At 43.3% G+C, this 13,106-nt stretch overlaps 1 protein-coding gene across 1 annotated transcript in view; it reads right to left on the reverse strand.

Moving 5' to 3' along the window:
• Positions 1-13,106, reverse strand: part of LOC310987720 (A disintegrin and metalloproteinase with thrombospondin motifs 20) — a 140,016-nt gene that overhangs the window by 57,846 nt on the left and 69,064 nt on the right. The window contains exons 11-13 of the mRNA XM_083974119.1: positions 9,195-9,341; positions 4,460-4,601; positions 3,787-3,891 (exon numbers count right to left, since the gene is read on the reverse strand). Of these exons, the coding sequence (XP_083830245.1) occupies positions 3,787-3,891; positions 4,460-4,601; positions 9,195-9,341 (394 nt within the window). The remainder of the gene's footprint in view (positions 1-3,786; positions 3,892-4,459; positions 4,602-9,194; positions 9,342-13,106) is intronic.

A 13,106-nucleotide genomic window follows, 5' to 3' on the forward strand; every position in this document is an offset into this window, starting at 1 on the left:
GCTTACAGTATATAACCTGCTACATTTTTCATTGTGGTCCTGAAGTAAACTAACAAATGTTAGTGTCGAGCGCCCTTAATAAGCAATGTTCAGCTTTTATATACTGAGGGAAGTTTAGGTTCGCAGCTCCCACATAAAGCATATGATTAGGACTGCCTTCTTTCACCTGCACAGTATAGATCCTCTCTCAGAGTAACTGGTAAGCTTCATTATTTTGTGAATGCTTGTTAGTGCTCATCTTATCTATCTCATGATGTTACAGTATCTTTATTTATTTCTTCTTTATGCTTCGTATGTCAGTCCGCCCTAGATTGAAAAACATTAGATCCCTGTTCATCATTCAAACTGAGAAACAATCCTGAAATATTGCAATCATGTTACAAATAAGCTGTAGATAACATCCAGGAGCTGAAGGCATTATAGTTTATAGTCGACATTCTAAATGTGTTTTTATCATGTGTTTTCTTAATTTAAGAAAAGGCATATTTTAGCTCAAATTGTCATGGTAAGGAGAACATCATTGTCTTTTTAGTCTTGGAACCTATTTTATTGGATTCCACAACATTTGTCATTATAGCTACAACAGAAGCAAATATATGGGCCTCTCAAGTATGGTCAGCGGCCATTTTTTAAAAACTTGTTTATTTCGGATACAAAGTGTGATCTCATGTGTGTGACCCTAAGGTACTTCCATGCCAAAGGGGACCTTTGCATCATGATTTGAAGTCAAAAGTTGCTTAACCTCCCTACTAAGATACAAAGAGAAGATTGACACTGACATAAAAAAAAAAAAAATCAAGCGGAATCATCTGGGTTTACAGATTACCAGACTTTTGAGTCTGGCACAACAGTGAACACACACACAAACACCCCCCACACCCAAGGACCACATAAAAGCACTCCTGTACGGGCAGGTGAGCGTCAGAGTAGGGCCCCCCCCCCCCTTCTCTTTCAACTCATGCTACTTCAAATAGCCCCCTGCATGAAGAGGAAACCAAAGCTTCGTCACTACAAACAAAGGTGGTGCCACCGCTCACACGCACAAAGAAAAAGAAAACTGTTGGTGAATCTGTTCAGACAGAAAACAACCTCCGCAGAGAGATCATACGCGCTAGCAGAGTAACTTTCAGGGTTGCAAAGTCAGTCTGTTGGATGGTCAACCACTTTGGTCCAGACTGAAATATATATTTTGGATGGAATTACATGAATTTTAGAAACAATCCCAAGGCTGGAGGTCTAACCTTATGAGTGAAACAAATCAGCAGATATATATTTGGTGGATTAGCAAAGTATTTGGTAAAGGAAATCATATCATGACTGATCATTATTTGGCTTATAGATTTACATAAAATTATTGTTTTATTTGAAATGTATGATTATATACCTGTGCAACGACTGACGCTCCCCTCAACCTCAGCTGTACTTTATGCTTAGTGCCAACGACTGGCAAATGTACTACGCTAATGCTAACACACACAACTAAGTAGGCAGTTTATTTATACAGCACCGTTCACAGGTAAGAATCACAAAGTGCTTTACAATAAACAGTCAAAGACAACACAATGGGGAGAGGATCAGACAGCCATAAAGACACTAATCTAACTACAAACCCGTTTGAATAACAGTCTGCAACTGCTTTTGAACAGAATCAACCATGGTAGCATTGTCAGAGTGCACATGTTAGCACACAAGCATTCAGGTCAAAGCACTGCTGTAGAGCCTTATAGAGCAACAAGCAGACTCTTAATATTATCAGTAAAACAAGGACTCTTGGACACTCTCAGGACACTTGGATTGCCGCGGACGAGCGGTGTGGAGGAATATTAAATGGTTTTTGTGTAGTTTTATAGACGTTTTTGTCTCAGGCCCTATTTTTCTCTTCTAAAGTTTTCATTGGACTACGAACCGACCTCCCGGGTCTCCAGATGCACTTTGAGGAATAAAAAACTACTCCAGAGTATTCATCAGCATTTCATTTTTTGGTGAACTATTCCTTTAATAAAAGGATTTCAGTGTGAGAAGCAGCTCCCAACTATAAATGGTCACATGTCTTGAAGTAGTTCCACTTTCAAACTAATTAAGCTGGTTCTAATCGACATGTCTTGGTCGACTTAGACCTGCAAATTACCAAATGAGTGTTTACAAGTTTCCAATGAAGACCAGACGTCCATGGTGATGTTGCCCAGTCAGCCCGAGTTGGGTTAAAGGTTTGTAGCTTATTAAAGCGAACCCCTCGCTGTGATTAAACTGACACCGTGTCTTCTCAACCGTTTCTCCCACATACAGGCTGAGAGCAGTATGGGAGCCACAACCCCGGGACCATTACTGTTTAGTCCGGTTGTTGTGGTTGGATTAAGATGTTAGCCATCCCCTGTTAACCTCTCCTCGCTAGACAGAGCCTGATCCAGGGCCTGACAGGATGAAGGAGGGTGATGGAGCCAGATGAAAGGATATAGGGGATATAAGACTTACATGGGCCCACACTGCAAGAGACTCCTGGAGGGCAGGAGGTTAAGGAGAGGAGAGAACCCTCCTCCTCTTCTCTCTCTCCCTCTCATGCATGTTCCGAATGTTAAACACCAGCCCACCATATCCTCATCCCCCTGTACCTCCTCCTCACCCTCCTCCTCCTCCTCCCTCTCCTCCCGCCTCCTGCTCTTCAGAATCACTGATGTGAGGTCTTTTGTGAGAGCGCTGGCTGGCCTCAGCCTGGGCTCTGTTACGGCCTGACCACTGACCCACTCACCCGCCTTTTAAAGAGGTTTTAGGGTCACGGGTTCACAACAAGGTGACTCAACTGTGAACGGCGGGCGGCATCCTCTTTCAAAGGGCCCACGTCTTCACCTTTCCCTCTCAAGACTCTCTCTCCCTCTTTTCTCCCCAGTCTGTCTCTCTTTTCTTTCCCCTGTCTGTCTCTCTCTCTCTTTCTGACCCCCCCTCCCCTCCCCTGCAGCCCTTCTTTCCATGTATCCTCAGAGACTGACCCGCCGTCTCAGCCCTAATTAGCATAGCATCCCAGAGCGAGGAGAACATGAAGGCTAATGGGGGTTGGGGCCCTGTAACAACACTGAGGGTAAAGCTTCCAGTTTCTAACTAGGGCCATCACCTGACTACATATACATGGGTTTCTGTAACCAGAATTGCAGGCAGCAGAGTAATGCATGATAAATTATTCCTTTTTCTTGGTAGAGGAAGTGAACTACAACAGAAAGGCATTAGGATTCAAAGCAGCACTTTGAATCCTGATGCGCGAGGGAGGTATTTTGTCTTTTGCAGCCAGATTTAACAACTATACTGATTAGAGAAGAAGAGGAAAAACACTCAGTGTTGCAACACAATGATCCGAAACTAACATTCAAAATCAGCCCATATTTGGGCTGAAAGACGTCAAGGTCTGGTTTTGTGGTGGCATGAACTGATTCATCGCTTTAGTCTTATAATGCTTCAAATACAAGATGGGTGGGCTTCACTCCATCAGGGCAATGCATTGTGTCAATCCTGTGGCACGCTAGCCCATAAAAACAAGATAAGGAGTTTCTTATGTGAGATATATGTGCAATTTCTAAGTGATCTGCTACATACGATTCGCAACAACAACCATTTGATTGCAGCTGTGTGGAGAAACCAACAGGCCCCTCCAGCATCAACTGGAGCGCAACAAGTGTTATTCTATTAACTAAAAACATTTGTGAGTCATTAGAACTGTGTTTACTGTTTCAGCGCACTAAATGGAATTAAAATGATCTGTCCATTAAGTAACACAGATGCGCATGCGGACCAGCTCACCATTCCATGTCCACAGTCCGTCCCGTCAGCCAGCGGCATGTGCTGTGTACGGCAGCCCTTATGGTCCCCCTCCGCGCTCGTACACCACAGCCTCTTGCACTGTTTCTGTGGAGAAAAGTACACGCAAGCAATTCATTATTTTGTCTGATTTGGAAAAGGGCTCATCACTCCGCAGACAAAACTGTGATTATATATTTTTAATGAAGTCTTTTTAAGACTCTTGTTAGGTCCATGCTATTTCCTTCTTTCTTATAGGGAGGAAGAGCAAGTGTGAAAAGAATATTTCATTCTGAGTAGGCAGGAATGACACTTTCTTTTGTGCTTCATTGCTTCCCAGACTTCACGATGCATTTTACATCAGCTTCTAATTAGCGGCTGTGCATTCAACAATGGGTCGAGTTAATCTGGCCCTTTGTGTCTTGTAAGCATGCATGTTATACATCAGGCATGGGAATTTACAGATTCAATTACTGCACTTTATATTACAATAAAGAGCCTTAGACTAGACACAATTAACTGACTTTGGTTTCATGTGTGCTGACCTGCAGCATACGGATAACGGCTTCACTCAGCTTTCCCATGGTTTGAAGAAACAAGGTTCTCCTTTACATCTGGGTGGAAAAAACATCTATTGGAGATCTACTTACCCCACTTTGATAGCGAGCCAACTTACCATGTATGGGCAAATTTGGGATCCAGGTCCAAACATCAGTTCACATTGTCTGTTGGCATTGTAGATCTGACCAGGGAGGAGGGTGGGCAGCTCGTACGTCCGGCCCACAGGCTCATCAAGGAGGCACTCCCCATAGCCAGTGCTTTAAAAGAAAAAAAAGTATGTGTACTGTAAATGCAAAGGAAGTACAAAACCGTACAAGTCTGTTTACAAACAGACAAATGCACACATGTACACACATTTCCTCGCGGTATGAACGTTTTCATCAGTATTTTCTGACCCTACAAAGTATCAACAAATGTCATCTCTTTCATAAGAGGAAAGTAAACAGCTCTGCGTTATTGTCTTTGATCATCCTCAGATGTGTTTTCCCTTGTGGGTGGTCTGTAAATTTACCTAACAGACTGATACCACTTCCCCTCAATGGCCTGTTAGTTAGTATATAAATGCTGAGCTGTTTTATCCCATGAAACTGGAGTCGGGCGCCACAGACTGAATAAAGCAGCGTTTTGATACAGACTGCCGAGGATCTGCGCGCTGACCACATCTTTATCCGAGGTGTATTTCACCATATGCTTAAGACAACAACAAGAGAATCTGGAATCGTAAAAAGCACCTTGATTAAGTTACACGTCGGTGCCAGGGCCAGCGCTGCAGTATAATGACAGATTGTGCTGTACATCAGCCACACCCTGACTCACGGCACAGTTAACAAGACAACAAAAGCACAGCTGGACTGAATGTACGCACCACGTCGTACGCCAACGCTCTGCATGTAAAAATCAAACTCGCTTTTACGACCTTGAAAACAGGCTATAGACAAACATTGTTAGCGGAACTTCAAAAAGATCTCCTCTTTACTGTTTACATTTTAAAACAATGAGACATAGATGAGGCCTGTATAGATGTAATTACACAACAAGTCTGCACAGATTTTATCCTGGGCCGAGCGCCTGAAAGCACCTGCTCCGTACGGCACCAGCAGATGTGGCAGGTCAATAAATGCATAAGATTATGTAGTTAGCGTAACTTTGTTTCTTCCCTCTTTCATTCCCAGGTGAACTGGAAGAAACTGCAGCCAACAGTGCTGTGTGGCAGGGGGATGACTGCATAACAAGAATATATCAGCAGTGGAAAATAATGCAAAACTATGGAGCGAGCTGTCAAAGAATCATACAGACAGTCCCATATTGCAGCGTCTTTCAGCAGCTGGCCATCTGTCTAATCAGTGCCCTGGAACCTAAATGGAAGGATTATTAAGACCAAGACAGACAGAAGGGAGGAGAAGGGGTCACTGTGGTCACTGTTTTAAATGAAATGTCTACTTAAAATTTAAAAAAAGAAGAAGAAAAAGAAAAAAAGAAGAATATCATCTATGTAGATTTTGAGACAGCAGAGCAGGTCCTCTCTCCAGCACCATGTGTGATCTGACACCTGGCAGCCGTTGGGATACTTGAAAGTGAGTTTATATTTATACGATGACTTATACTTTGCCTGTTGTGCGCTTGTCATAAGAGACTAAACACTAATAGTTTCCATGTACAGTACAGTACACCACACTGGGGCTTCCCTCGGCAGACGCAGCGCAGGGAGTCTACTCATGTGTCAGACTCATGGTTTCTGCAGAGGGATGAATGACACAGAGCATCACGGAGCAGGGTTTGATCAAACGGCCCCAGCTGAACTACAGCGATGCAGAGTACGTCCCTAACAGCATGTAGCTATTACTGTACATGGAGATAGAGATCAAGATAATGATAGAGGTTTAGTTGAATTTGGAGAAACATGCAGTACATAAAGATCTGTGTCCATCCATCTTGTTTTTATCAAGAATATAGAAAATAGGTTTAAAAAAAAAAAGATTTCACATGGGTGTTTTCAAGAGTGGTTACTGTTCAAGTGGTTTGGCAGATTTTTGGGATATATAATGGAAAATCTAAGGGCTAGCCCACTACTAATGATTATGTGGTCAAACCTCCACCATACAGAACCAACAGTCAAAAATTAGCATGTTACATTTACGTCAGGGTTTCTGAGGCTAAATTCAAACGGCACAGAGCCAGGAAAGGAATGAATGGTTGCTTTATGCGGCAGTTGACACATAATAACACTGCACAACAGCAGGACACTTTTCATCAGCCCTCAGGTGCGGGAGTTCAGCGCACATTATTACAGCAACAGTGAGATAAAAGGGAGAGAGGGAGGAGAATCCTTCGCCTTTTTTTTTCTTTCTTTTTTAAAATGGAAGGAGAGTGGTGCAGATTGAATTTGCTCTTCAGGGAAAAATGGGCAGTCAAAACACCGATGTACTTGACCAGGTCAGCCCACTGTGCAGGAGTGGTACTGTAGAAGTGCTAGTTTGAATCAATGCTTCTCATTGTTGGCTGGAGACGGACTTCAAAAGCACTTGGACGGCGGTCTCGAGGGCCGTTCCCACCGCTGCGGCTCCCACACTTGAACGTGAAAGTGCTTGCTTTTACTCTTTACATCCCTGCATTGTTAGTTAAATATCCCATATGATGAACCACGTTTAACACGAGTGCATCTCACTAGTGCTGTACAGTGGGTACGGAAAGTATTCAGACCCCATTCAGTTTTCCACCATTTGTTATATTGCAGCTTTATGGTTGAAAACAAAACCATTCATTTTTTTCCTCATCAATCTACACTCACCACCCCATTATGACAGCACAAACACAGAATTTTAGATTTTTTTGCATATTAATTAAAAAAGAACAACGGAAATATCACCTGAACATAAGTATTCAGACCCTTTGCTCTGACACTCTTCAGGTGATGTCAGTTTCTTTTATCCATCTTTGAGATGGTTCTACACCTTCATTTGAGTCCAACTTTGTTGAATTAAATAGTTTGGACATGATTTGGAAAGGTACACGCTAAATGACTAAATACGGCCTTGCAGCTCATTTGCATATTAGAGTAAAATGAGATGCATGAGGTCGAAGGAACTGCCCCAAGAGCTCAGAGAAAGAATTGTAGCAATGATGGGATGGTGAGAGTAGATTGATGAGGATAATAATAATTTTAAAAAATTAACATAAACTTGCAAAATGGTGAAAAACTGAAGGGGGTTTGAATACTTTCTGTACCCACTATACCTCATACTGCTCCTGTTTCTTCTGCTTTTTATCAGCCACACACACAAACACAGAAACCCAACACAGCTGACATGGACCCGTCCAAATAATGAAGAGATTCATGAAGATGCTCCTCGTCTTCGGCCGAATGTTCCGACCGCTCCGTGCTGAGGTCATCGTTGGCTGGAAACTATGTGAAGCACAACCTTAAAACCTCCATACGAGGCATCGCCTAACACAGCGCTCACGACATCTGGTCCACAAGGCCGTCCTTTGTGAAGGCCTCCACAATCAACAGAGGAAAAGGAGGCAAAGATTAAAGGGTCATGTCCAGGGAGGATCTAATTATAAGTGACATTTCCCCATCTTAAAGTAAAAGAGCCCTTCACCAGTCATCAGTGACCACGGTGCGGGTTAGGAGCTGGTGAATGAGCCGACTCCCCGTGTTACGAGTTCCGCCGTGGAGAGCAGGCCGGTGACTGGATGACTGTTTGCCCAGCATCTTGAGAGCAGGGCTCTGTCTGAGAGACAGCTGAAGGGGGTGGGGGGGGTGGAGTGGGGGGGCTGCAGAAGATCCATGGCTCAGGTCAGCCAAAGGAAGACCCCCGGATTCAAACAGGAAATACTCTTTCAACGCCAGGCAATAACAACTCCACATAGTTTACATTGCGCTGACCTGTCTACGGAGCGCTGTGAGAAACGTAGAGGCAGCTTGTTTAGCCGGCCATGTCACAACAAGTAAAAGTTAACGGCACACTTTAAATGTAGATGGGAAGGAGATGGAGACGCATCACTTTGATTTCCACATGAAGAGCTTGTAATACAGTGTTTTTCAACCTTGGGGTCAGGACCCCATGTGGGGTCGCCTGAAATTCAAATGTGGTCGCCTGAAATGTCTTTGCCTGGTGCTTTGCTCGCAATTTTATTCGCTCTGCAAGTCAGCCTGGAAACCATGGACCCAATTTCTTCTTCAACGAGGGAGCCAATCACAGAACGGGGGAGGGGGCACACCGAAGCGACTTTGTTGATAGCTTGTCGATCCAACATGGCGGCAGACGCTTTACCATTCCATGCAGCGTTAGAAAGTGTTTTAAGTAGTTTAGACCGCAAGTTTATTTTGAAAACAAAGAGGTCGGTGGACGCCATTATTTCTCCGACCCATTGTTTTTTTCCTCATCAGGTTTCTGTCACTCTACATACTGTACGTCATCAGGTATGATTGATATGATTGGCTATAAACTACAGTAAACCACACCTCAAATAGGAAAAAAATGAACGGGTGGTTCCCAAAACGAATCTCAATCTACATTGAGATGAGGTCTGGTGTTAGCCAGGCTAGAAATGTCTAGTAATTGATAAGAAAATACTGATACGGATATTTTTATAACTAATTATTATTCTTTTTAAAATAATGATTAAAAACACAACACACAATCTTAATCAACTGTATTCTAAACTTTCACTTTCTCGAATATAAATCATGTTCAAATAAAATGGCAAATCTTGATTGACGGGGTCGCAAGAAATGTGTGATGTCAAAATGGTGTCATGAGCCAAAAAAGGTTGGGAACCACTGCCGTAATCAGTCATATGTCTGTTTAGGAATCGGAAAGAGGAGCTGGAGGTACTCTACTCACTCCAAGAACTCTGTGATGTACTTGCGACTGCACTTGGACCAGGACCAGGGATTGGTGTCGTAGTTGAGCGTGGGAGCCATGACATGGTATTGGTGCTTCATGCCTGCGTCACGACACTTTGGGTTATCATCATGAGGCATGTTGAACCTAGTGCAGAGAGATGAGAGGGGAATAAAAAGAACACATGTTAAGTGATTATCAGCTGCTTAATGGCTCAGTTATTGGCGAGCGGGATAAATGTTAACACAGGATCTCCTCACACCATCTCTCACAGATGCAGCTTCAGACACATTTGTGTGCGAACCTGCACACTCCACTCGCACCTTTCCATCCACTTCTCTGTTTGTGTTCGCGTCTCTTTACGCGTACACCTCCCTCTCCTAAATATTTACGCGCTGAAATCCTCGAAAGGCTTCAATGACAAGAATAAACTTGACTTCAATAAACCTCATACCGGCCGGTGAAGTGTCTGCAGCATTTTCTGTAAAGCGTTTCTCTCTCTATCCGTCAGCATCCCTCCTGTCCACCATCACGGCCGACAGGTTAGCGAAAAATCATCTCCAGCTCACCACTTGGACGTCAAAGGTCACCGTCTCACATTCTCAAAGGGCTTAATGCTGAGGGGAAGGTAGGGGCAGTAACACCACACACACCAGTACACACACATGTGTATGTTGCTGCAGTGCTGACATGTAAGATTGCATGTGTTTTTTTTGTTTTTTTTTAGAGTTGCGACTGATGATTATTTTAATTATCATCTGTCAGGGTGATATCTTCATCCTCTCATCATCTTCACAAGCTGGAGCCAGCGACTGTTTTGTATTTCTGCTTCATAAATAACTTATTAATTCTTATGAAAATAGCTGTCATTAATTTTCAGTTGCTCCACTGTGCAATTAATCAACTCATTGTTTCGTCATTAGTCGCAATAAACAAGCAAGTGAGAGTCTTCAGAGAGGAACAGCTGTAGAAAGTGAAGTACATAAAGCATGACATCTGCAAATAAATGAATTCATCCCGGCTGTCTGCGGTTGGCAGTCTCATACAGCCGTTTTCTTGATGGTGTCCAGAATAGTTTGGTCCGATACGGATATCCGCTTTTTGCGCCGCATGTTCATAAATACGTGTAGCGCATGCACATATGACAGCACGAGTATTTATACACACAGGAACTGCATGCAGCTGTATGATGTCTGAGATGTTTACAACAGGATATGAGCAAGTGTTGTGCTCTGGTTCTGTGGCTGAGGGTCAATCCATACCACCCCACACACACAAAGACCTAGCATGGCTGGCATGAGGCCCACCCTACAGGGGCCAAGGGGCCTGAAGGAAAACACCCAGGAATAATTAAGCTTCTGGCACAGTAATGAGCTCAGCGCACAGTACACAAACCAAATTGTTGAGTAATGCTGACAACATCTAATCTGGCTCAGACAGTATTTGCAAATTACTCTGTCACTTGTGACAGCGTAGAGGTACATCAGGGTGATGCAGACAGATGTATGAGGTGGTTCAACACACTGCAATTTAAGAAAACACAAGCAGACTCAGAAATCATCTTCATTAATTTGACAGGGCATGCTGCAGATTTTCACAACTAAACACACAAACATGCTGCAAATAGCACAAACGACAACATACAGTGGCATGCAAAAGTGTGGGCACCCCTGCTTAAAAAAAGTGGAAGATTAAAGGGACTACGAGGAGTTTTGGAAAGCGAAGTGTTTTCACACTACATTTCCCATGAGCCTCCACGCACACGGTTAAATTGTTGGACCGGTGCAAGACGGACGAAAGTGAAAACATTTGCCAAGAATGTTTTCATTGATCAAAAACGAAAGTCGGAGGTTTGAAGACGTAGTTCCAACCATAAACGGTGATCTGGCGGCGTTATTCCCATGACCCGCCAGGCAGCGTCCGGGAAATGCTGGGCAGCCACCAAATAATAATAATATCAAAATAACTATAAAGACAAAACGATATATTTATCAAAAATTGACCCATTAACAAGTATGAGTAATGTAGATTCATCCACATTAATATGAGACTCTTTTATAACCAAAAGCAAACTCCTCGCCTCTTTGAATGATCTCCAAAAGGCATAAAGTTAAACACAAAACACTCTTTTGCAATATTTTAAGCAATATCAGTGCATTCCTTTTGTTCTGTACAGTTTTAGAGTGAAAAAGGGAAACAAAGCAGCAGCCTGCAAAAGAATGGGAAACCCAGGAGACGTGAGGTCTCAGATAACTTTGACCAAGGTGTCAGACAAGCTGTTTGCTATTTACACAGTGATCATTTCCATGGTAGGTACTATAGTAACTATGCAGGGTGCCCAAATGTTTGCCGAGGGCTCTTTTTCCTTTTCTGTCATTTTGAAAATGCAAAATATGAAAATAAAATATATATTTATATTGTTTAAAATGTAAAGGGAATGTGTCATCTGTAACTTTATGCCTTTTGGAGATCATTTCATCTTCGACTTGCTGAACTGTTCACTTTAACAGACATTTTGACCAGGGGTGCCCAGACTTTTGCATGCCACTGCATGTGTTTCCTGTGCTAAAGTGCACTGAGCTCTCAGAGCCACTGTACTGTAGGTTTAAAATAAAAATGAGCAGCTCAGTGTTTTGCTGCCGTGACGTGGCCTCACTTTGTGTCATGATCGTTCCAACCTCTTGAAACTCTTGAAACATTTTGCTGATTCAGCTCATACAGGTTTAAGGATGACACTGTTTAAGAGCCTTTTAGCAGAATGAGGTCATAAATCAGGAGGTTTTGTGGTTATCTGTTTGGCCTTAAGAGACAAATCAATAAGAGTCGATGCTGGTGGGAGTGTACCACCTGCAGCACTTAATTATCAGCATCCAGACTGTTATACATTTTAAAGTTTGCCTGCTTTTTCTCAAAGCTCTTCATCATCATCACCCTTGAATGCCATGCTGTCATCGCACTGAGCTGATTTTCAGCAACACATTCACAAATCTTTGTGCTGAAATGCCCATAAATAACTGAGAGGTAGACAAACTCCTGGATTCCTGTAGGTTGGCTGAAGATAAATAGGAATCGCAGCAAACAGAGAAACGATCTGTCACAGAGACCGAGCTCTGTGAAAAATGGATATTTGCATTGTCAGAGGATTATACATCTTATCTCCTCTACTTCCCCACAAAAGAAATCATCTTTCACAATCACAGTCGAGTCTGTTTGCAGCCATGGACTCTAACTCGAAATGTCAGGAAGATGTATTTGTGATCCATGACATTTGAAGTCTTGGCGTCTACCGTCAAATTTGATAAATCCTTGTGTGTTTCACCTTTGAACAGCTATCAAGTGACACTGCCTAGCCTGAAAATCCCCACAACGGCTATTAGTAATCACACGTCTTCATAGTCATCTGAGAAAGGCCTCCTATCCATTAGTCTAAATCTTTCTGTAATCTGCGGTGCTCTCGAGTGGCTCCCACTACCTGACACTGGCTTTCCCAGAGCGCTAAACACTCTCGAGAGCTTGCGCCTGTGAACGCAGCGATTAACCACGCCAAGAGGCAGAGCCAACTGGGCCTCCAGCTGCTTGAACTTTAGCATAAACAGATCCACATGAGATGCAAGGGGAAGAGGGTGAGGGGTGGGGGGGGGGGGACCCGTAGACTCGTCCATCTGGCTGCTGCTCCAGTCCCGGTCTCTCCACTGGAAGAATGTGTGAGCGGGAACGGAGGAGGTGGAAGAATATCTTCCATTCTTGCACCAGTGGCTCACAAGCTCGCAGTGACACTGGTTCCTTTTTTACAGTCCACACAAATGGACGGGCAGACCGGAAAGAAATCTCTCACTCGCTTACACAATTATACTCTGCGGGGGAGGTGGGCATGAAGACAGAACAGAACAAATGACAGAAGCTTTGTCTTTC

This window comes from Trachurus trachurus (assembly GCF_905171665.1).
Source record: "Trachurus trachurus genome assembly, chromosome: 6".
Classification (NCBI taxonomy): Eukaryota; Metazoa; Chordata; class Actinopteri; order Carangiformes; family Carangidae; genus Trachurus; species Trachurus trachurus.